The 26,198-nt window shown below is 34.8% G+C and overlaps 1 protein-coding gene across 15 annotated transcripts in view; it reads right to left on the bottom strand.

The window, feature by feature from the left end:
- CSPP1 (centrosome and spindle pole associated protein 1) overlaps positions 1–26,198 on the bottom strand; it is a 119,825-nt gene that overhangs the window by 78,832 nt on the left and 14,795 nt on the right. For 5 of the 15 annotated variants that reach the window (XM_040261342.1, XM_040261330.1, XM_040261340.1 and 2 more), the window contains exons 2-8: positions 24,572–24,680; positions 22,555–22,654; positions 13,476–13,579; positions 12,744–12,767; positions 9,482–9,562; positions 8,093–8,191; positions 6,950–7,392 (exon numbers count right to left, since the gene is read on the bottom strand). In XM_040261342.1, the coding sequence (XP_040117276.1) occupies positions 6,950–7,392; positions 8,093–8,191; positions 9,482–9,562; positions 12,744–12,767; positions 13,476–13,579; positions 22,555–22,654; positions 24,572–24,670 (950 nt within the window). In that variant the 5' untranslated portion in view covers positions 24,671–24,680. The remainder of the gene's footprint in view (positions 1–6,949; positions 7,393–8,092; positions 8,192–9,481; positions 9,563–12,743; positions 12,768–13,475; positions 13,580–22,554; positions 22,655–24,571; positions 24,681–26,198) is intronic. The other 10 variants (XM_040261333.1, XM_040261341.1, XM_040261339.1 and 7 more) reach the window with 3 other exon arrangements.

The raw sequence follows: 26,198 nt of genomic DNA, 5'->3' as shown, positions 1-26,198 counted from the left end.
GATGGGAATACCAGACCACCTGACCTGCCTCTTGAGAAATCTGTATGCAGGTCAGGAAAAAACAGTTAGAACTGGACATGGAACAACAGACTGGTTCCAAATAGGAAAAGGAGTATGTCAAGGCTGTATATTGTCACCCTGCTTATTTAATTTCTATGCAGAGTACATCATGAGAAAGGCTGGACTGGAAGAAACACAAGCTGGAATCAAGATTGCCGGGAGAAATATCAATAACCTCAGATATGCAGATGACACCACCCTTATGGCAGAAAGTGAAGAGGAGCTAAAAAGCCTCTTGATAAAAGTGAAAGAGGAGAGCGAAAAAGTTGGCTTAAAGCTCAACATTCAGAAAATGAAGATCATGGCATCTGGCCCCATCACTTCATGGGAAATAGATAGGGAAACAGGGACAGACTTTATTTTTCTGGGCTCCAAAATCACTGCAGATGGTGACTGCAGCCATGAAATTAAAACTTACTCCTTGGAAGAAAAGTTATGACCAACCTAGATAGTATATTCAAAAGCAAAGACATTACTTTGCCAACTAAGGTCCGTCTAGTCAAGGCTATGGTTTTTCCTGTGGTCATGTATGGATGTGAGAGTTGGACTGTGAAGAAGGCTGAGTGCCGAAGAATTGATGCTTTTGAACTGTGGTGTTGGAGAAGACTCTTGAGAGTCCCTTGGACTGCAAGGAGATCCAACCAGTCCATTCTGAAGGAGATCAGCCCTGGGATTCCTTTGGAAGGAATGATGCTAAAGCTGAAACTCCAGTACTTTGGACACCTCATGCGAAGAGTTGACTCATTGGAAAAGACTCTGATGCTGGGAGGGATTGTGGGCAGGAGGAGAAGGGGACGACCCAGGATGAGATGGCTGGATGGCATCATGGACTCGATGGATGTGAGTCTGAGTGAACTCCGGGAGATGGTGATGGACAGGGAGGCCTGGGGTGCTGCAATTCATGGGGTCGCAAAGAGTCGGACACGACTGAGCAACTGAACTAAACTGAACTGAAAGTATGTTATATTTAGCACATCTACAATGTTTTATCAGCTCTTCAGTATATAGAAATGTATCTTAATAAAGCAAGCACCAAAAATGCAAAAAGAAATTTCAAAGATCATTCTAAATTAAAGAAATTTAAGAAATGATTTTATGTATAAATAAGGTCAAGGTCTCTGCTAAATTCTCAGTAAAACCATACAGATTTCCTAACAGAAAGACCATATGAAAGATACTTCAAAGTATACCCTTTCACTAAAGGAAAAAAATTAATTAAATCATAAACGTCCCCTTCTGTCACTTATAATCATAATAAATTCAAGACTGGAGAAATATTTAAGAAGCCAAAAAAGAACAAAGATATGCATTTCACTAAAATAATAAAATCTTAAGACATCCTACTCAATTTTATGAAATGACTGATGACATGATTGTGCTTACTTTGTTAAATCAAGGAAAAATTACTACTTACAAATAGAGATTCCTAAATATTTTTTAATTACTAATACAAGACCTTTAAAAAGAAAAGCAAAGATGCAAACAAAAAACCTAGAAAGCAACCTAACAACCTGTGAAGTCAAATTATAGTTTGGAAAGTTAACCACCTTACTTATTACTAAAATGTCCCTATAATTATAATGGAATTTCCTTCATTTATTGAACTCTCCTTCCTATTTCCAATAAATTTAGCATTTAATCACTCTTAACTATCCCAGTGAGTTGGCTTTAACTGGTTTTATAAGGCTCTCACAATTTTTTTTTTTATTTTATTGAAGCAAATGAAGTCCCAAGACAAAGGAACTAGTGAGAGCCAGCAATACTTTTGCCATTTGTATCTTCTTATCTCTTCAGCCCTCTTCACATTAAGGGGCAACTGACAGATGATAAAATCCACAAGTAGTGAACTCATCAATCATCTAAGAACAGCCTAATTTTATTCAGATCCAGGGATTCCAGTTAGGGCCAGTAAATTCCTTCTGTTTAGCTATAACTTGGGAGCCAGTTTCATATTAAAACCATCCCTGTGACCCAGAACTAATTTATCTAAATATTCTACCACCTCTGATCCACAGGTTCACTTACCACACCTCAAGCCACTGAGGTTTTTTCAGAAAGGGACAGATCTCATAAAAGGAGAACTTTACTTCCTTTGACATATCAAATCAGATTTGATTGAGGAAATAAAATAATTATAAAATATTTCACCATCTTACTATCAAAAAAAGTTAAATCTATGCTAAATGGAAAAAGCTTTTTCTATTTCCTTGAAGACATGGGTCAATAATTCCAGGTAATTAGGTTCAAATTTCAAGGCCCAAAGAAAACAGGTACAGGCTAGAGGCCAAGTTTACCCTAAAAATTAACACGTTTATCTTTTACAAAATAATTACTCTCTTACAGAAGAAAAAGCAAGTTGTTTAAAACCACAAGTATTTTCAGCTAAGTTAAATGTGAATGAACAATTTCTAACCGATAATAAAAACATTTTCATTAATAAACCACAGAATCAAAAAACTCCTTCGGGAATAAATTTACAATGTTTATGCTATCAAGAATGACATAAAATATTTACCACCCGTTGGTCCTGACACAGCTTACAGGGAGAAAGAACCAAGTTCCTCCTTACTTAAATCATAAAATTCATAATGGTTACACCACCTGTTTTCATATAAAAAATGTCTCTAATGTGAATGAATTTTGCTAGAGGGACTCTCAACTATAGAAATTATAAGAAAACTACTGAGCTGTTAAATGGTGGTCACTATTTTTCTCCTTGTTTTCTGTTCTTTTCCAATTTTCATATTCACTTTAATTCAATAATAGGTTTTTCTAATATTGATCCCATCTTTAAAGTGGTGAAAATGACATAAAAATGGTCTTTCCAAATAAAAATGAAAAGTAACTAGGAAAAAAAAGTAATACCAAGTTTAATAAACTCATGTTCTAATAAGCCATTTCTCCTCATTTATACCTTACATATTAAGCATGCACATTAAGAGTGTCCTACACTAAGCAAGCACTTAAGTCTATTGAGTCAGATTCTATCTCAGATCCTAATTTCACATGAAGCACAATTTCAGAATTTTCTTAAATGAAAATCACAATTACAAACTAACAAATTCAAGAGTTAAACTGCAAGTGCTAACTGCCTTAATCATGTAAAAACTTTAAAAAAGAAACATTTTTAAGGCTAAAAATCTCCTTTACTCATTACATTAACATTGGTTGTAAAATAAAACATAATAAGGTAGTTAGTATATTAACTTCTACAGCTCAAGTTAATAAAGATTAGGATGATGATCTTTTTTAAAAGCATGTAAAAGTTTCAAAGTATTATAAAACAGTATTATATACAACTTCAGAAAGCTCCTAAAACATTATTAATTTACTTAAATTAGCAAATATGTATCAAACTACACACACACAGTGCAACTGTCAAGCTAATGCTAACCATCTGTTACCTATTTTAAAACACTGTCAGTGATTGATTAAGAAAGTAAAATCACTCCTGGGCTTTATCTTCTCATATTTAAAGTGAGGGAAATATTTCATTAATAAATACATAATGGTATATAGAAAAGTTAATAGGGTAATTAGAAAAGAACTAAGATTAAAAACCTAAAAATCAAAATCAAAACTAGAATTCACTGCATGTTCACTATTCAAAGGAAAAAAAAAAAGAACAAGGGGAAATTTAGATGAAGAACTTTGTATTTCTCACAATCAGCAGCGATTGTTTTCAAGAACTTATGGTTAAGTAGACAGTAAACCAACTATATACTCAAATAAAATTAATTTAAAAAGAAAAGGAAATGACCTGCAGAGCCAAAAGATGATTACAGTATACAGTCAGCCCTCTGTATCTGTGGGGGTTTCCCTGCTGGCTCAAACGATGAAGAATCTGCCTGCAGTGTAGGAGACCCAGGTTCCATCCCTGGGTGGGGAAGATCCCCTGGAAGAGGGAATGGCTTACTACTCAAGTATTCTTGTCTAGAGAATTCCATGGACAGAGGAGCCTGGTGGGCTCTAGTCCCTGGGGTCGCAAAGAGTCAGACACAACTGAGTAACTAACACTTTGACTTTATGTATCTGTGGCTTCTGCAACCAATCTCAGATAGAAAGTATTTGAGGGGAAAAAAATTCCAGAAAGTTTCAAAAGGCAAAACTTGAATTTCTTGTGAACAGGTAACCATTTCCATAGCACTTACAACTATTTACATAACATTTACATTGTATTAGATATTATAAGTAAACTAGAGATGATTTAAATCATAAGGGAAGATGTGCATAGATTATAAGGTAACACTACGCCACTTTACCGAAGGGAGTTGAGCATCCAAAGATTTTTATATTCCTGAGGGGTCCTGAAATGGATCCCCCTTGAATACCAAGGAACAACAGTTCTAAGATAGTTAAAGCAAGAGACCAAATGATGGTAGACATTTCTTTAGTCTCAAAAATTTCACCAACAAGCAGAGTGATTTTTCCTAGCAACCACTCTGCCTGCTAAATAAATCTAGTGATCAGTGTGAAATCTTTTCTTTTTTGCTGGAAATAAGAAATCTACAAATCTGAAATACAGAAATCCAATTTGAACCTCAACTGCCAGTACTCTTGCCTGGAAAATCCCATGGATGGAGAGGCCTGGTAGGCTGCAGTCCATGGGGTCGCTAAGAGTCAGACATGACTGAGCGACTTCACTTTCACTTTTCACTTTCATGCATTGGAGAAGAAAATGGCAACCCACTCCAGTGTTCTTGCCTGGAGAATCCCAGGGACAGCGGAGCCTGGTGGGCTGCAGTCTATGGGGTCACACAGAGTCGGACACGACTGAAGCGACTTAGCAGCAGCAGCAGCCATTGAGACGTATGTGAAAAACCTTACATTTAGAGACGTAAAAGTTTACACAATAACAAAATGTATAATAATGATTCACATTTTTAAGAAATATTGTTAAAAACATTAAAATGTGTAACAGGAATTAGTCTCACTGACCTATATATTTAATCTAAACTACTGCTTGGGAAAGATTTTATATAGAAATTTCATTTCATTCATGGGATACATAGAAAAAAAGATTGCTCTCAAATAATTGGGCTGAAATTGATTTGTTAGTTCATGTAAAAATTATCACAAGGTATAATTACAAAAATAATAGACTAAAATATGTTAAAAACAAAACAACCATAATAATTTTTAAATTCCAATCTTAAAAGGTATACATTACATTACACTCTAAACATAAATTGACACCATAAGGGGAAAAAGTTCTCATGTACAAGTTAAGGCAATACCAAGAGTCCAAAAATATCTGTGTTTCCCCAACTGAGACTTCCTGTAGCTCAGGCAACCTTTGACGACCTCCAGATACAAACATTTTCAAATATAACATGTTACAGAATTTGGAGCATTTTCTGAAGTACAACTAGATCCAAACAAGAAACAAACTATAATTGGCATTACAAAATTCTAATCCTTCAGATTACCTAAATCAAAGTGAATATGTTGTACAGCAGAAACTAACACAACCTAGTAAAGCAATTATCCTCCAATTGAAAAACTAAAAATTAAAAAAAAAAAAGACTGGATATGAGCAGAATGTAATAACTACAGAATAAAGAACAGATAAAGAACTGCAAAGGCTTTGTATGATTATTAATAATTAGAAAAATCATGCAGCACAATGTCTCAGAAAATTTTCTAAAATATTTAAAAAAATAATCTATTTGGATGATTGAATGAAACAAGTCCCATAAACTGTTCAATATTTACCTTTAATCCCTACAGGTTACCTAGTCAATGAAAATATAAGATCCTATCATATTTCTATCTCCAAATCAAAACTTAGATTAAAGCAAGCTTTGAGTATTAAGACAAATGACTTAATAAAATAAGACCCCATTGTAGTAATTAATAAATTATAAATAGTGTCACAGAAACAACATCCAAAAGAACTGAAAAGCACCTAAAAATCTGATCAAAAATAGTAAGTGCCATTTCACTTAAATAAATGTTCAATAAGTAACTTAAAGGCAAAAATGTTGATAAAAGTACTTAGAGCACAGAAACATTAAAGGAATGAACTGTATTTCATCTATTTTAAAGTACTGGGCGCCCCCCCCCACATTTTAACATCTGAAACTCAAACAGCCTTGAATCTGGCTGTGAGTCAATTATTGCAGGGAAAAGTTGTTTTTCTCATGCCAGTCACCATGGCGCCCTATGAGAATGAGATAACTGAATTCTCACCTCAGGGCTGTTTTGGACAATGCTGCTAAGTCGCTTCAGTCACATCCGACTCCGTGTGACCCCATAGACAGCAGCCCACTAGGCTCCTCTGTCCCTGGGCTTCTCCAGGCAAGAACACTGGAGTGGGCTGCCATTTCCTTCTCCAATGCATGAAAGTGAAGAGTGAAAGTGAAGTTGCTCAGTCGTGTCCGACTCTTAGCAACCCCATGGACTGCAGCCTACCAGGCTCCTCCGTCCACGGGATTTTCCAGGCAAGAGTACTGGAGTGGGTTGCCATTGCGTTCTCCGGTTTTGGACAATACTGCAGCATGAATTCAGACTGAAAACCTGAATCAGTACTGGCTTACAGTTCAAATTCTCAGGGAAGTTCTTTTTAACTCCCTCCACTCAGTGCCAAGGTTGAGAAGTGGAAGTTTCTTTTCTGTCCTTTTCTGTGGGAAAGTTTATTTCCCTTTTAATTTTATATTTACCTAAGTTGTAGCCTTTCAGTGTCCTAGCTTTTTAATTGGGTCCCCTTTTCCTTACTATGGGTTGTTTTCTTTGTTCTTCAGTGACACATAAATTATGGTATAATACTGATAGCATCCTAAAATTAATCAAATATGTACATCAAATGAAACAGCATCTAACATAATGATAAAAAGTAACAAGAGTAATATTAAGCAAATAAAGAAAATAAAAATGAAGTTGTAAATACCTGTCTTTTGTATAAACTCTCAAAAGTCTTCTATCAAAATCACTTTCATATCTAAACCTCTCATCCATGTCTTCACTTACTTCTGGATCATAGCCTGGTCTGTAAGACTGTTTATCAAAAGCACGATCCTCATTAAACCTGTGAAATCTTCTATCTGGAATGTCAGTCTTGCTGTCAAACCTTTGATGTTTTTTACTGGAAACGCCCACTTCTTCATCAGTTTTTTTAATGACTCTTCTATTGTTCCTTAATTCAATTTCATCATCTAATTTTCGGTATCTGTCCTCTTCTAGTCGTCTTTGGTTTAGAAGTTCTTCATATGCTTCCGAAGGAGTTAAGACATCTTTTCTAGGACCCTCTGAATTTGCGGAAGATGACTGTATTTGTGAAGGTAAATCAGGTATAACCTGACTAATAGGTTTTTTACTTCTTAGATTCTTCTGCTGGTTAGTAAAAAAAAGAAGAAAAAGATCTTAATGAGATGCTATCTTCTAAAAGGTAATTAAATTCTCAAATGATGCTTAATCTATTTACCATCTCAACTCAAAGGCTTAATCACCCATGTAATATCTTTTCTTTAGGAAATAACCTTCAAAGAAGTGTTATCCTTTAATAAAAATAAATACAAAATAAATAGGCAACAATAATATGGATAAATGGTTACAAAAAGAGAAGATAAACTATCCCAAGGAGATTTTACACATATTTTGGCAGTTAAATATTTGTTCAGAGTATTTCAAATTAAATGCCTTCTCAACACAGAGAATATAGGATGCAGTAAAATTTTCAACCACTCTTAAATTTGGTTATATTTCTTTACATGTATATGTATATACATACATATAGCTAGAAATTTGTCAGTACAAAAAATCACTTAAAAATAAAATATAAACAAACATTACTTAAAACCAATCTCTAAAATTAAATCCCCTCCATGAAGTTCAAGTTAAAAAGCAGAGTAAGTTCTTCAGTATGAGATAAAACCATTTACAAAATTAAATCTCTCTCCTGTGTTTGGTTCAGTTTGGCTTAACTTTTTAAATATTTATATAAAAACTAAGTGGAATGTTTAATAATATAGAAATATTTTCAAGTGAGTACAAATATTCAGCATGTAAAGATTTATTTAGAAGCAAAACCTACCTCAGTACTCTTTTCTACCTGTCTGAACTTTTCAGTGGATTCTTCCTTATCCCTGAGAAATTGATTGTATTCTTTGTTACGTTCAAGTTTCAACCTTTCCTTAAAATAGAAAACCAAAAGATAAGGTTAAAAAAAAAAAAAAAGGCAATGCTAATTTCAACATTAGGAAAAAGTACCTAACAGTCAAATCAGACTCATACAATTCAGAGATCCTGCTCAGCATCAAACTTTATTAATAATGTCAAAGGCAGGAATAGTTGTAAGGCACAGGAGATGCAGGAAGAGATCAGAGACCACCAGTGCAGTTCCCCTCGTCCATGCTGGCCACATTAAAATAAGGTTTACTACACGCTTAAGTTCCAATTAACACACGAGATCTCTAACATGAGGGCATGGCTTTGATTTTGAAATGCTTACATTTTATACTCCAATAGTTACTTGACTTAGATGATACCTTCCTAGGAGCTGTGACCAGTAAGTTCCTGAATTCTCAGTTTGTTTACCAACAGCAATCCTAGAGAATCCCAGTGCACTCTGCCGAAAGCATTCATAAATAAATCTCTTCCACCAGGAAGTGCATGAATGTGTTTACTGGCATGTTTCCAAGACTTGACCGGGCTACCTTCCTACTTTCCTTCTCAAGGGTTTCTCTTGCCTCCAATTCCTCACACCACACCCTTGAAAGACCTGCTTCTATCCATTTCCTTCCCAAGTTTAAGGAAAGATCTTCGTTCTATTTAAAACATAAAAACGTAAAATTATCATAGTAACTAAAATGTTATAACATCAATGTTCTGTTGAAACATAAATATATTGTATTAGGAAATGTTCTTAAGCCCCAATACCTTCAGCATCATTGAAACAGCACAACCTAAAAAGTTTTGTAAGAAGAAAGGCTGTCTTTTGAAACTTACTATTTGCCTTATATATCATGATTCTGATCTAGCTTGGGAATTTGAATATCTGCAAGAGGAATACAGTGCTTAATCACTACCCCCTGTTAAGAGAATATACCACTTATTTATGATAGAACACATATTCAAATAGCCCCAAAATCACCTATATAAACGCTCAGTATACTCTTATCCACTCATCTCACTGATAATTTTTTTCACATACCCTGAACTTTATAGCTTAGAAACCAATGCTTTAAAAAAATGAATTCTGAACATTTAATTAATATATTAAAGGAATATAGCATATTACATGGTTACAAATGTAACATTCCAAAACATTTTTTAAACAGCATTAGAGACTCAACAGATTTTGAAAAAAATCAAGTATGGAAAATGACGTAAACTTGTTTGCATTTAAATCAAGAATATGCTCTTTCATGATTTTGATGCCTCAAGAAACTTCTACTCGTAACAACTATTCCTATCCACCTACCTTAGCAGATAACCTCTCACCAATAGGAAGAGAAACTCCCAGAGTAGATGAATCTGTTTCACTCACAGATAGAAAATTTTTCTGTATATAGACACACACATTAAAAAAATACATTACCTAATTGCCTTTATAAAATGTTTCATAAATGTGCTTTATATTCTATTAATATAGTCTAAATTATTACATTATACAGAGCAACAGAATGAAATGGAGATGAAGACAGAAACTACAAATGTGTGAAGACTATACCAAAATTAGAAAAAAAGAGAATTTTCTAATTTCTCTGCAATTAATGGATATCTATTTAAATGCCAGAAGGCATAAACTATGAACATTATTTCTTTCTGAGCCTCTCCATTCCTGTCCATTAAGCATTTATGTAATGCAATGTGACAGAGCATCAGACTAGGAATCCAAAGGCCTGGGCTCTTGGACCAGCTACAACAATTTTCAGCTGTGCTACACTGAGCAAGTCACTTAATCTCTCTGATCCAGACTTTCTTCTGTAAAATGAAACTGGAATCTATTTTGCCTTAACAAAGCTGCTACAAGATCAAGAAGGATTTAAAAAATGTAAAATCTCTTTGAACACCATAAAACAAACACAAGGGATTTATAAAAAATATATACAATCCCCAACTTTCTGGTACTGGTGCTGAGTAGTCATATAATCTGGAGAAGTTTCTTAGTTTATCTGCTTCTGTTTCTTTGTAAAACAATAATAATAACGTCTATATTATTAGGTAATGAGGATTAAATCAATCAATACTTATTAACCTAATTCTATGACTTTTCTGTATTCATAAAACAAGCAATCTAATACTTTTCTGTTACTTTTACAGGTGGTAGGGAGAAAAAGAAAAGCATATGTTCCCTATAATTAAGAGATTTATAATTCAAATGAAGAAACAAACATGGAAACAAATAACTACAATATAATGTACTGCAACAGAGTTATACTCAAAACATCATGGGAACAAAATAATTGATAAAACAGACTAATCTGAATTTAGAAATAAGCTGTGCTACAAAAGCTAATTTGAAAGGCAGTTACATAAATTCTAAGCTTATTTATTAAGAGAAACAATTTGACACACAACTAGATCCCTGAGTCAGTTTGATCCCTATATACCAAAGTACAATGTAAACCTAGTCATTTTGTAGTTACACATGTATCAAAAAACACAGAGTTCCAATTTTGAGCATACAGAGATACTGCATCCTTATTCCTTCATTAAGCCGTGCCCCACTCTAAACATGGGCCCAGAATGATGTCTGTACTTTTCAATAAAACGAAAAAAACTAATAATAAGGATGACACAGTGAGCTTTGCTGAACTTTAATCATTCACTCATTCATTTAGTAATTACTGAGTGCCCAATATGTCTACACTGTTTGATACACCTGGGACTTATCAGTGAAGAAAACAAAAGATCTTTGCCTTCCCAAAGTTCACATTCCAGCAGGGGAAACTGACAGGAAATAATAAACACAATGAAGAGTAATTCTACAGTATGTTAGAAGATGGTAAGTGCTGTGGCCAAAAAATAAATAAATAAAATGACAAGAATAGTTGATAGGTAGCCTACAGGCTTCTAGGGGATGGGAGTCGAAAAGATTGGAAATCTGGAGTTCCCTTTTTAGACATGCTCAACACAAGATACCCACTAGATTTCTAAGTGAAAATGTCAAGAGTCTGAGGTTCAGGAGAGAGGTCTGGGCTGGAAACAATTTACTGACTCAGTTTAAAAACTTCTGAGAATATGTTCTTTTTGTGTTTAGATGGCCAAGTGTTTTTTATTCTAAAGACTAGAAAGAAGATAGCAGTTAATTGTTTAAGTGGCTCTTCTTGGCAGAAAAGATTTGATCATTTTTTAAAGTTAATACTCTTGCAAAAGTCTGGAAGCCACAAGAAATCCAGAGAGAATGGGACTTGGTAACTGTACATATTCCAGGGGTCAAGGAACCATGGCAGCCGCCTCCCCATATCCTACATAATTTTCTTTTTCCCTTGCTTTCCTCTCCACTCCCGCCTTCTCAGATGTCAACCAAAAATTGTCTTTGTCATATTAAGGAACAACTGTTCCTCTACCACAACTATATTCTTAATGATCTAAGACCAAAAATTCCTTCACAGCCCTTTACATTTAAAGATTTGTGCTCCTCGATTCTTCTCTTTCATAAAGGCAATTTCTTCTTATACTTTCCATTGCCATTCTTTTTCAAAAACGTTGTGTCTATAAAATAATGTAAAATCCACAAGTGAAAGTGGTGGTGGTTTAGTCGCAAGTTTTGTCCAACTCTTGCGGCCCCACGGACTGTAGCAGATACTAAAGGAAAACCTCAGCCAATGAGTGGTAGGGAAGGGGAGAGGACAATGAGGCCCAAGGCCAGGGAGGCAGGCTGGATTGTGAAGAGACTACTCATGTCATGGTAAGCAACTTGGATTTTTACCCTGAAGGCAGAGAGGAGACACAAGGATTTCAACTGGTAAGGGACAAGATCATGCTGGAAAGTAGCATGGAGAATGGATTGAGAATTAGGGCAAGGAGATCAGTCAAAAATCTGGAGGCTTTTCCTGATTATTACAGTACCTGCCTTGTTAAGATTTATCACTGTCTGAATTGTATAAATGTTATCTCTACAACTAGATTCTAAGCCCCTTGAAGACAAAATTCATACCAGATTCATCTCGATGACAAGTGTTTAAAAAGTGTTGGCTGAAAGATAAATGGATGTGTGAGATTCATTTTAAAAACAGTTTTATAAAATGTTTTCTTCATTTTCCAATTAAGTTTGCAAATGTAATCCACAGGTTTGGGAACCAAAATATCAAGTAATCCAGACTGACAACAAACAGTTCAAAAATATCTTAGAATATCTTAAATATTCTGCCATTTTATTAATCTTAATGCAACTAGTACAATTTTAATTATTTTGAAGAACAAAAACGTGCATGCTGAGAACAAATGAATTTACAATAGCTGCAGAATATTTCTAAAAGATGCATAAGAAAGCAACAAAAACAAATGCAAAGCAGGAATCAAAAAGAATGCCTGATTGTACTAATGGAAACATATGATGTATAGAGTGTCATTTTGCTAAAAGCAAGGATCCAAAATGGTGCCATTAAAAAGTCTCTGAATCACAAATGAAGTTATTTTTATTAGTTTGCGAACAACAATATCATATATGCAAATAATCACAAGCCACTAGATCTAAAACAAAACAGTAAAGAACAACATTTTGCAGGCAACCCTACCTTTCTTTTTGCTTGCATAATACCCTAAAGTCAAGGGAAACAAACCATTGGTAAAATGTATTCAAAGTCCTTTCTCTTTATGTCAAATCAAAATAAGTAAGAGACGATTCATACATGTGGAATAAACATTACAAAGTAGGAAGAAACTAAAGAATCTCTTGGGATGACTAGAAACATGATGACAGTTTTAGATACATTTATAACCTAGTAAACTATATTTTAAAACTTATAATAATTAGTTATCATATAATTTAACAAAAAATACTTAAAACAAGAGTTCCACTAAGTAAATAGATTAAATCATAAAGCAAAACCTGATGGTTAAGGAAATATGCTGAATGACGTTTTATAAGCTTAGTTCTTAAGAAAATAATTAGAAACCAGAACTCCACATGTCATTTTAATACATGGTTGAGGGGAACAGAGTAGTAGGCTGGGCTATTTTATACCATGACTACTCTACAAAAAACATGAACAACAAGAATTTACAATTTCATTTAAAATTAGAACCCACTGTCCTCCTTAAAAGGTCAAGAGTCTTTGTTATTTCATGGCACCAATTCTCAGAATCATTTTTTTCCCTATCAATATCACTTAACTTTCGTTACAGTACATTGCTAGATACCCCTAAAAATGTAAATATTAATGTATATGACTAAAAAATCTTATGAAAATAAATTCAGGAGGTAAATTCTAAAGCACAAAACCAGACGAGTTACGAGAACTCATTACCTGAGTAAGATAGCGTCTGTAATCTTGTCGCAGTTCTTCTTTCAGTTTATGTTTCTTCTGTTCATAGTCTTCCCCAAGTGGTAAACTTAATCCATAATCAATTCCTAGAAAGAAAACAACTTCTTAAGCAATGTAGCTCATTGCAACCCAATCTCAATTTGAATGCAATGTCCTGTAACAAAGCACAGTAGGAAGGAACACAGTCATGTGGATTCTGAGACTTGGATCAGGATAATAAATTTTTTATTTGAAATGTTTCAATAGGTAATACGTTCAAACAATGGAAAATATCCCTCCCACCCACTTCTCCCGCCTAGAACAACCAACACTGCTGTATCTGTGTCTTCTTCCAGAGGCTTTTTATACATCTATAAAAGGTGTCTTCATAGTACTATGTGGGTGTGTGTGTGTCATATTTAGTTCTTCCCCCTTTAGACAGATGGCTCTGCACTATTTGGCATCGTGCTTTTCTTCTTTTCTTTTTGAGCTGGACCATTTTTAAAGTCTTTAATTGAACTTGTTACAACATTGTCTCTGCTCTATCTCTGGGTTTTTTGGCTGTAAGACTTGCAGGATGCCAGCTCCCCAAACAGGGATCTGTTCCCACACCCCCTAGATTGAAAGGTGAGGTCTCAACCACTGGACTGCCAGGGAAGTCCCTGCCATCTCGCTTTTCGAAGGACAGCAAAACCAAAGCAAAGGAAAGTCAATTACCTTTACTTCTTCATTTAATTCTGCTGAAATTTCTTTTAAAATACCTACAACAACTTTAATATGTGTCTTTCAGTCTGTGAAAATTAATAATGTGGTATTCTGACATAAAAGAATATGTATCATAATCATTTTTTAATTGAGGTATAGCTGATTTACAATGTTGTGCTAATTTCTGCTGTACAGCAAAGTTACTTAGTTACACATATACATGTCAAAATGAAAGTGAAGTCGCTCAGTCATGTCCGACTCTTTATGACCCCATTGACTGTATAGTCCACGGAATTCTCTAGGCCAGAATACTGGAGTGGGTAGCCTTTCCCTTCTCCAGGGGATCTTCCCAACCCAGGGAGTTTTTCATATTCCTTTCCATTATGGTTTATCACAGGATATTGAATATAACATGTCTGAAAAAAACAGCCATGCATGGTTTAGGCTGAAATTTCCAAAAAATTTTAAAGCTGCCAATTTTGATTTCATATAAATGGATATTAATTTTTATTGTGGTAAAACAGACATTTTAACCATTTTCTTCACTGGTATTAAGTACATTCAAAATGTGCAATCATTACCACTACCCATTTCCAGAGTTTTGTCATTCCAAATGGAAACTGTAAAAAAAGAATCTTAGTCCTCTAAGAAAAACTTCCATTTTGAGTAGGGCTTCCTTATGCAAGAGTTCAAAAATCGAATTACAATTTGGGATGATGACCACAGCGATGGCTGCACAACTTGTAAATACACTGAAGACCACTGAATTGTACAATTTAAATGGGTAAACTTTATGGTATGTAAATTATATCTTAATAAAACAGTTAAAATCAAATTATATATTTTAAAAATATTTTTAATACTAAAACACTATGTCAAGCACCAATAGCACGTAAGTGTTTCAATTTCTGAAGCCTCTTTCGCTTTTTTAGTCCTACTAGGCAATACTAAAGTATAAAATATTATTTCTGAACAAAATTAATTTTCCTCAAAGTCAGCTACAAGAAATACAGATGAAACAACTGACTCTAAGTAATACACCAACAAGGATATTACCATTTTTTCTGCCTTATTCCTCATAATGCATCTAAATGATGGAAACTTTTCATGACTGTGTCATATCACTGCTTTGTTATATCACTAAAATGTTTCAGGAGCAAAAATAAAACCAAAGTCTTTTAAATATAAATGAATGTCTACTGATTTTTATGTAATACTAAATTCCCCTTTTTGCCATAAAAACCCAAATTCTCTTCATAATGATGAGGGTATGACAGAGGACTCCTTAAAGACACCTCTTACTCATGCTCCCAATTCTCTTCCAGAAGAATCTAAAGCATTCCATATAAACTCATCTGAGAAAGACATTCTTTCCTCACAAAGAAAATTTAAAAACCTATTTTCAAAGAGACAGAATTTAAGCCTAAAGAGAAAAATGGTTTGCTTCTCACATTCAGAAAGGAATTTCAGACATGAAATTAAACTATAAAATCCATAAACGCATGGTCCATGCTTTATTCAACTTTACAATAAATGTGTATATGAATATATAAATGAATTCTTGAGTAAGAGAAAGATTAAGAAGAAAAACACTATTCTTAGTATTTACTCTCTGCTTTTAGGAGTATGATTGCATAGAAATAGTAAGCATAATGACTAGTAACCAGAGTTCCATGTCTCTAGTTACACAGGGTCACAATGGATGCACTATTGTGTCAAGGAGGAAAAGAAAACAATGCTATAAGGATGATGCCCCCCAATGTGCTCAGCTTTCCTACTCAGCAGAACAAGTAACTTACAGCTTTTTAAGTCATGTATTTAAGGTGGCTTTTGCTGCTGATTTTCAGCTCTGCTTGGTGGGTTTATATGAAAGAAAATAAAGAAAAATATGGTTCATTTTCATCTATAATTACTATTCATATGAAATTTATCATGAGTATCTGCTTTTCACTATTGATTCAAATAGTATTTGTAATAACTGTCTTAAAAGATGAGTGAGAATACATAATGCCTTCAGAATTATTTAAAATTTTATTAACTAAACATTCAGTCAACAGAAAATACTTTTTAATTATTTTTGTTATCTGGTACCAATATTTTACAATATCAGAGGTAAGTCATAGACATAAAATTAAGAACTGTATAGAACAATTTAAATATTCTGTGCACTTTAAGTATTAACGACGGGATCCTAACTGACTTAATGAACTGAGAAATATGGTGAGACTTACTTTTGCAGGGCAGTTGTCTTCTGATTGTTCCAGGGGCAAGTAAAGCATCAGTGTCACCTTAGGGTCAGTTGAAGTGATGTCACTTCACCAAATACAACATCAGTGACTGACTCTAAGTTAACACTATGCTTCAGAGCTAGAGCAATTAAAAGTATCTGGTTTCCATAGTGGGTATGGGTTAAATATTTAAAACTACAGTGTGTAACCTTTTTAAAATTAGTTTTTATTTTCTAAATAGCACTCATAGTAAATATTTTACAGATTACTATGGAACACTTAGTTTCTTCTTTTCATTATTATATTACTATCAACAAGTATTATGTCAAAATAATCAAAGGACAAATTATAGGAAATAATACTAAGCCTTTCCATAAGCAAATGACTTATCAAGAGATGCAAATAAATACTTTGAGGAGAACTTCAGCTAAAAGACATTATTACCAAGGACCCATTTGACTTGTACAAACTACACCAAAGAGGCAGAATGTTTGGAATTTAACTTGGAATAAGAGAAACCTAAGACCACATATGCTACAAGGAGTGACAAAAGTACTACTAAAAATTAGTAAAAATGATTTTCTTTTCTTTTGCCTAATATCGAAAATCTTTTTTTAGCTTAAATCCTAGAATGACGCTGCAATATGAAACTCTGCTGTTGCTTCTTTTCTGATATTAATTTTAAATTGCAGCAATGTAATTTTCCTTCCTTACAATTCTTTTCCAAATTTCCACAAGCACAACTGTATTTAGAATGAATCATACTGATTTCTAGTAACAGGAATAAAATTTTTTCTTACTTCAATAATATGCAAACTTTTTGCTTGTAGATTTACTTGACTTCTAAGAATGAAAGCTAAAATAAATTTTGGACATTCTGGAGCCTGAAATCAATGGCACTTTGATATAAGTGAGAGATATTGCCTAGAAATGGTGGACAGATAAAAAACACCTAGGGCCTGCAAACATTAAGGATGGATTCTGGAATATCCAAAGTTTAGAGGTGAGGGAGACAGAAAGGAACCAGAAAAAATAAAGACTGAAAAGGAATGTGTTGGGAGTCTTCAAAGCCATCCCCGGGTCTGGTGACTTAACAGGAGGATTCACAGACTGCAGAAGCCATTGCACTCACAATTGTGGTTTACTACCCCGAGAGGACACAAGGCAAAACTAGCAAAGGAATGCAGCACTGTCCAGGGCAAACTAGGTTCAAACTTCAAGAGCTCTTCCCCAGTGGAATCATGCAGGATGTGCCTAATTCCTGCACAACAAGCTGTGACAGCACACGTGAAGTGTCATCTCCCAGGGAAGCTCCCTACTCAGTGCCCAGGGTTTTTAATAGGAGCTGGTCACTCAGGCACCCTCTGCCTAGTAGGTACCGAAATTCCAGACTCTACAGACAGAAAGCAGGTACTCTACATAAACCATATGGTTTATATAAAGTTTAGGCACAATGAGCCATTCTTTTTATCAGTGTAAGAAACTATTTACAAGCTAAGTTCCAGACAGCAGCCAACAGCCAGTTTGCAGTGGAAACCCTAGCAGCAGACAGTAACTGCTCCAGGTCTGTCAACAAACGGTAAGGTTCTTTTTAATCTCAGGAGGTCATGGTCATGCCCCTATACTGTAAATGGTGGTATCTTCAAATGCACAACAGGATTTATGCTACCATATACAGAAAAAGAAGAGAGGGTTATACACATGTGTGCAGTCTAGTCATGAAACCATATACAAGAAACTGCTAAATAACTAGAGGACAAGGTTAGGAGGATCATCAATTCTCATGCTATATACTTCTGTGTCGTTTTTTTTTTTTTCCATGTGCACGTTTTCCTTTATATCTTTAATGAAAAACACAGCTGGGAAAAAAATCTTAAATACAGCAATGCTCTCATCCTTATCACTGAGCCAGGAACTACACTTTAAAATCAGTACAAAATCTATGGATGTAGAGTCAAAATACACACGTATTAAAAAAATGTTGAAAGTATTTACTATATTATTTCATTTGTTAAAAATGTCTTCCAGGATATAAAACATCAAAATGAAAAGAATAATCCTCAACCAATCTAAGGGGAAATGTTCAACTGCTCTAAAGAAGAGAAAGAATGAGGGGATGATCTTTGACTGAGGTATGACAGAACTAAATTTAAAAGATTAAAGGAAGCATTTCTCATCAATAATGCTTATGAAACATGAAAATGAGCTGGTCAGAAAGGTTTAGGATTTTTAAATAAAATAATAACAAGTATTATGCCTAGAAATGGTTTAGGGAGATGGAAAACAGCATTTGCTTTTACAGATTGTTTTTAGCCGATTTTCTCATAATTTCATTAAATCTAAGTAATTCTAATAAACTCCTTATCAATGACACCATTTCATCAGCATATATCAACTAAGCCATGCACATGCTGTGTATAAGAATCTAGCTAGCCTCTGTCTCTGGAAGGTAACTTCTAAATTCTTGGAATCTTCTGAGTCATGAGATCATATGTTACTCATGACAGGTCCCCAGAACAAACCCCTAAGTTGATACTAATAAGGTGACTCACAATGAGTCCCTAGATGGTTTAAGCTAAAGAGATAATACAGATGGGGACTGTTCACACCAAAAAGATCAAACATGTAGTTGGAGGGTTGGCCCTTTGACCCATGTGACATCAGCCTGACCAGGAAAGTAGGAGGTCTGGAGAGAATGAGCCACATGGACAGTGACAAAATCATTCACGCTTATACAATGAAACCCCTGTAAAAATTCTAGACACCAAAGCTCGGGTGAGCATCCTAGGTGGCAATACTCTATACTGTCACCTACTGATGTGCTAGGAGGGTAACACATCCCTGAAGCTGATGGAAGCTTCACATTTGGACCCTCCCAGACCAGGCCCTGTGTGTCTCTTCCTTTGGCTGGCTGATCTGTATCCTTTTGCTATAATAAACCTGTAATGATAAGTACAGCACTTTCCTGAGCTCTGGGAGTCATCTAGTGAGTTATCAAACTTGAAGAGGTGGTAGAAACAGTTCATCTGAAGCAAGGATGGCCCGTGAACTCCACACTTGCACCTGGTATTTGAAGTAAGAGAAGTCTTGTAGATTAAGACTTGCAGAAGTCTTAACACTCCTCAAAACCTTTGGTCAGAGGTATAAATGGTGGAAGAAGGAGCTACATGGATAAGCATTATCCAGGAATATCATCATCTAACAGAAATGAATTTACATAATCATAAAAATGTAGTGGTACATGACAACTGTACAATGAGCTATTAATAGGCTGTCTTCGTTGGCTAAAACAAATATTGCTAATTTACCTATCACTGATATACTATGCTTAATTACTCATTCAAAGTATGGTGTCACTGAGCTTAATTCAATGTATAAATTTTAGACCACTTTGTTTTATAATTCCTCAAATCACTTATGGAAAACTGTTGCCAAGTTACTTTACATTTTTCCTAACATCAAAAATTAAGTATTTGGCCTAATCTTAAGACCACAATTATTCAGGCAAGAAATCAGTAACTGAATGATCAAAGCTACAAAATCAAATTATTATTCTTTAGAAAGATTCAATGTACATCAAAAATAATTATACTCCAGTTGGCAATTTAAAAAATCCATGAAAATTAAATTCTACACACCTAACAAAATTGCTTATTTTTGCCATGGGACCTTCATTCATTCGAAATATCTTTTCTAAACACCAAAGTGCCAGACACTGTGTTAGGCAATGAACATACAATGGCAGAAAAGCTGGGGTGCTATTGAGGTAAAACAGAGAGCTGAACAAGTTCAAAACTGTTCTTCAGGGGGAGAGCCAATGTCACAGGACTATAAGGTAGGAATGGCCAACACAATCTGGTAAGGGTAATAAAAGAGTAAAATCACCATAACAGAAATAAGAAGCCATTGAAGGGTTTGAAATAGAGACTAACATGATCAGATTCGGTTTGGGGGAAGACATCAACTGGCAGTGCAGAGACTTAATAGAGAAGGCTAGATGGTACAACAAAAAGAACACTAGAAAAAAAATCTAAGTGAAAGCCAATGGACGCCTATATAAAATGATCTCTATGGAATTAGAGAAAAGTCAACTTATTTAAGGTTTAGATGTTAGAATATATGAACTATGTAATTATTCACTGTGGGATACAAAAAGGAAAAAAGGTGTCAAAGATGACCACAAAACCAGCTCACTGAAGTTTGAGAGGAGTACAGTTAATTTTGTACATGTTGATTCTGAGTCCAAGACATCCAAGTACAGATGTCACTAAAACATCAGATATATGGGTCCGGAGCTCACCAAAGAAACTGGAATTAGGATAGAGATTAAGGAGTAATGAGCACACTAATGTTAAATAAAGCCCTGTGAATGAATAAGGGATACCAGTTAAGGAAGAGGGAGAAGTCATTATCTGTTAAGTTGGACTTTAAACTCTACATGATTTGTGAATGTAATAAAGAATAAGTTTTAATATAGTTCTTAAAAATAAAAAACCTAGTTTAAAAATGTAAAAAGTCATGAAAATTAATATTTATTGTCCATCAATAATAGGCCAATCATCTTTTCATACATATTCAACCACTGCTACAATAACCTTTTAAGATAGACACAATTCTTAAGATGAGGAAACAAAGAGCTTAAATAATTGATGCCAGGTTGCAAAGGCATGACAGCCACATTCCAAAGCAACTCATAACTCCAGAAAGTCAGTGATTCACCTTAGTGCTTGAGAGAATCTACTATCAAACTTTAAAAACACTATCTCTCAGAATAATTAAATTTTCAATTCATAAAAATTTAGGGCTAGAAGATAATCTAAACCTCTTTATGTTATAAAGAAACTAAGTGTCTTAGAGATTAAGGCACTTAACCAAAATATAATACTTAGTTCACTAAAGCTGCAGGCATGCGTGCGTGCTCAGTCATGTCTGACTCTCTGCAACACCATGAGCTATATAGCCCGCCAGGCTCCTCTGTCCATGGGATTTTCCCAGGCAAGAATACTGGAGTGGGTTGTTATTTCCTCCTTCAAAAGCTATATGCTGCTGCTAAGTCGCTTCAGTCATGTCCGACCCTGTGCAGCCCCATAGATGGCAGCCCACCAGGCTCCCCTGTCCCTGGGATTCTCCAGGCAAGAACACTGGAGTGGGTTGCCATTTCCTCCTCCAATGCATGAAAGTGAAAAGTGAAAGTCGCTTAGTCATGTCCAACACTTAACGACCCCATGGACTACAGCCTACTGGTAGGCTGGCTCCTCTGTCCATGGGATTTTCCAGTCAAGACTACTGGAGTGGGGTGCATTGCTTTCTCCTCAAAAGCTGTATATTAGCCAATAATTTGTAACAGACTCAGAATGGAAAAGGTTTTCCATATATATGATACTAAAAGTATGGCATTCATTTTGAGCTGTTTTTCTAGTAGAGATAGAGCCCACTAAACTATTCAGCAGTCTTTTGGCCAACATCCCCATGTACTCCTAGCAGAATACAAATGCAAAGCAACTGACAACTTAGGAGTATACTCATGACCATGAAAAGTCATTCACATGAGAATAATGCTTTAACCAAATGGATTAATCATATTTGACTTCTTTAATGTGAAAAAGGTTCAGTTATCATCAGTAATTCACAAGGTAATTTTTAAATATTCATGTATTTTCTTAAAAGAAAAAATACACCTACCGAAAAGCTAAAATGAGGTAGTATCCCAAATATTTTCACACCAAACCATAATCAAAGACTCAATATACCTAAATATTAACTTATTTATAATTTCAAAATAGTCATCAGTAATGTTTTCTATCTTTTAAGCATAGTTCTTTGATTTTTAAATAAAAGCAAGTCCACCATTATTATTCAACAATTAACACACTTTCTCACACAAATTCCATTCAAAATTTTCAATTATGATACATACTTATTGCTATGATTTCTATAAATCATAACCAAGACAATAACAGTTACAATGAGAACAAGTTTCTCAGTATACATTATATTTCATATGTAGACCACACTGTCACATACAAGATTCCAGACAGGAAGGAGTTACTAGGATTCAAAAATTGTCTTTTTTTCTGACAAGACAAAGCTCCTTCATAACAGCCTGCTAAGAATATCTTAAATTCAGTTTAGCACACCTAAAGACATACCTAAAGAACCCCTTGTCTGTTGACTGTTTGGTGGTATGTTTTCCTTAGCCATGGAGATTAATATTTTACTGTTTTCAGAAAGCTTCTCTGATGCTTTTCCCTGAAAGAGACATAATATTTACAAAAGCAGTGGGGGAAAAAAAAAATTCCAAAAATGTACAATTAATTTCAGTATTTTTAAAATGAAATTTAAGTGTAAGGTTTGAGGAATTACTCAAAGGTATTTATTAGTGCTGCAATGTTCTATTATTTAGGTCACTGACTTATCAACAAATATTCACTGAGTTCCCACCAGATATTGTCCTAGGCATCAAAAACAGGTAAGTGAAGAAATACTAAAGGATCTCTGCCATCACAGAGCTTATAAACTACTGTGATGACAAACAATAAACACAACACACAATTAGATTATGTTATATGCAGTGAGTGATACAGAGGAGAAACAGAAAAAAAAAAAAAGAACAAGTGTAAGGAGGCCCAGAAATGGTAACAGAGGAACTGCAAGGCCTGACTGAGTAGGTGACACTTGACCTAAGACTTGAAGATTATTATCTATTTGCTACAGTATTAGAAATCATAATGCTGCTGCTAAGTCACTTCAGTCGTGTCCCGACTCTGTGCAACCCCCTAGACGGCAGCCCACCAGGCTCAGCCGTCCCTGCGATTCTCCAGGCAAGAACACTGGAGTGGGTAGAAATCATAATAAAGCTATATTTAAAGATATCTAATAACTCCCTCCTAAACCTGTCAGTCCTGAGTACTGGAGAATGGTTTAGGGCATAAAATGTGGAGCTGGACACATGAATCCAATCCTGTACGTGCCTGGACGATTTACTTAACCCCTTAAGCCTCATTTTTGGAATCTGCAAAATAAACAAAAATTCTGCCTACTTCACCGAGATTTTATGATTAAATGCTATCATACACGTAAAGTCCTTGGCACAGCTCCTTGTACATGGCAGGTACTATGGAAGGAAAGATAGTTAAGAGAATAAACACTGGATTCGGGTTGCCAGGGGTTAAAGCCTAGTTCTACTATTCTATCACCTAAGTCTCATACTTAACGTCACTATGTACCAGTTTACTCATTTGGAAAATGACAACAGTACTTATCTCATTGATTCATGATGAAAAGTATCAGTGTAACCGCTAAAGACTTTATGCCTCATCCATAGTTAGCACACAATAAATGTTAGCTATATGAATAAAATTATTTTATAATTATGGTGTCCATGTTATTTATCATTTCCACCAGGATACCTTTGTCCAGGGCAAATGCTAAACCATATGAGACACTGGGACAACAAGAAAAGCAAGACTGTCTTGGGCAAGTCATTATATCCGATTCCTCTAATTAAGATGACCCATATGGCACAGATTAACATACATCCTGTTTCTTATTACACACACTGAGCCTACGGGAAAAAGCACCACATCTGTCTAGACCATGGCTATATTCTCTGAGCCCAGCACAGTACCCAGCAGCCTCAATAACTATCAAAGCTAGAAAAGTTTTAAGAAAGCTTTTTCAGACACTGCTTTCAGAAACATTTTAACAGATTTATATTCTGAAAAGTAAATACACAGAAGAAACTATCCTTATAAACTCATTTTTGTAGATTTCAAAAATGTTTAAGATACTGATTCATTAAAAAAAATGAACCTTTTCACAAAGAGTGTAAGAAATTGCTTTTACATCTATTCTGTTTATATTCTGAAAGTTCCTTGCATTAGAACTAGTCTCCTAATCATGTTAGGAAGCACATAAATTATTAAGTAAAACTCTAATAAGAGAGGAAAAGAAACTGTGAGGTACAATACACCACAGAAGAAAAATTGCATTCAAAATTACTGAAATCTTATCCAGGTTCAGGGTCTCAGACTTAGAATGATAGCACAGATAAACTAAACTGAAACAGAAGTTTCTCACTCCCAGGAGAAGATATTTTGCATTTAAAGAAGGTAATCTTCAGAGACAATTTAATGAAACACGTCAGAAGAAAATTATTATCTTTACCTTCATTTCCATGTATGGTGGTTCACTTTCCAATTCTGCTTTGTCTCTGGCCAATTTGGCTTTTCGCTCTTCAATAAATTCATCCAAATTATCAGCCATTTTGAAGATACTAAAAGGAAAAAAAAATTTAATAAATTTTTAGGGCTTCCCTGGTGGCCTAGTTATAAAGAATCCGACTGCCAAGGTAGGAGCCATGGGTTTGATCCCTGATATGGGAAGATCTCACATGGCCTGGAGTAACTAAGCCTATGTACAACTACTGAGCCTGTGCTCTAGAGCCTGGGAGCCACAGCTAACAAGGCCATGCACCCTAGAACCCATGCTCCACAACAAGAGAAGCCACCACAATGAGAAGCCCAAGCACCTGAACTAAAGAGCAGCCCCCCTCTCTGCAACTAGAGAAAAGCCTGCACAGCAATGAAGAAGACTCAGCACAGCCAAAAATGAATAAAATTATCTTTTAAAAAAGATCATAGTCTAAATATTAAAAAACCCTTCAGTGAGCATAGCCATATCAGAATATCTTTAGGCTATTAACATGCAGGTTTAGTCTACATTTAGTACTCAGTGTCAATTATCAAATTGAGGACATCAAACAAGCTTGAATGAAATTTGCCTACCAACTTTCAATCTCAACTCCCCCCAAAACCTACAACGTATTTAAAATATCAGAAAAGGAAAATGAACAACTACCACCACCACATCAGAAAAAAAGAAAACCTTTGAACCTTAAATCAAAACACTTTTATTAAAATTTACTTTAACCATTTAGAGATAATTCTGACTTACAAAAAAAGTTACAACAGAAATAGTACAGAGAATACCTGTATATTATTTATCCATTCTCTGTTGCTTAAGATTTTGTACCTCTTGCTTTACCTTTATGCACACAAGTTTGTCCTCTTTCCACAATTTTTTCTAAAGTTATTTACAGCATGAATTACATATATCAGTGCTCTTTACCCCTAAACATTTCAGTGTGTATTAAGAATTATTTTCTTACATAATCTCAACATACTTTTCAACTTCAGTAACATTTTTTAATCTATTGTCCATGTTCCAACATTGTCACCTGATCTAATACTACCCTCTACACCATTATTTTTCTCTCTCTTCCATCTAGGATCCAGTCTAGGTTAGGTATACCATTTCACTGTTATGTCTCTTTACTCATCACTTTGCAACATTTCTACAACCTTACTGTCATTTATGACACTAATATTTTGTAATACAGCCCACCCACCAACTACTCTTTTAACAGAACAGTCCTTATTTGGAGTTTGCCTAATGTTTCTTTGTGACTAAATTCAGGTTATGCATCATCAGAAAGAATATTACATAGGTGAAACGTCCATTACAAGCAGAAGCAGATAAATTAATTCTAATATTTTTATTGTTATAATTAATTTATCAGCTTCTACTTGTAATGGACATTGGAGCTCTGTTGGTTTGGGGGTATTATGCACAACAGTGCGACAAACAGCGAGAATGTGTACCCACATTTCTCTTGGATATATACCTGGGAGTAAGGATTCTAGATCGTAGAGCATGTGTAGCTTCAATTTTAGTAGACAATACAAAGCTGTAATCCAAAGTTGTTATACCAACTTACATACCCACTAGCAGG

This window comes from Oryx dammah, unplaced genomic scaffold (genome assembly GCF_014754425.2).
Source record: "Oryx dammah isolate SB20612 unplaced genomic scaffold, SCBI_Odam_1.1 HiC_scaffold_19, whole genome shotgun sequence".
NCBI classification, from domain to species: domain Eukaryota; kingdom Metazoa; phylum Chordata; class Mammalia; order Artiodactyla; family Bovidae; genus Oryx; species Oryx dammah.
The sequence above is the reverse complement of the archived record's forward strand: the minus strand, read 5'-3'. Positions and strand labels throughout refer to the sequence as shown.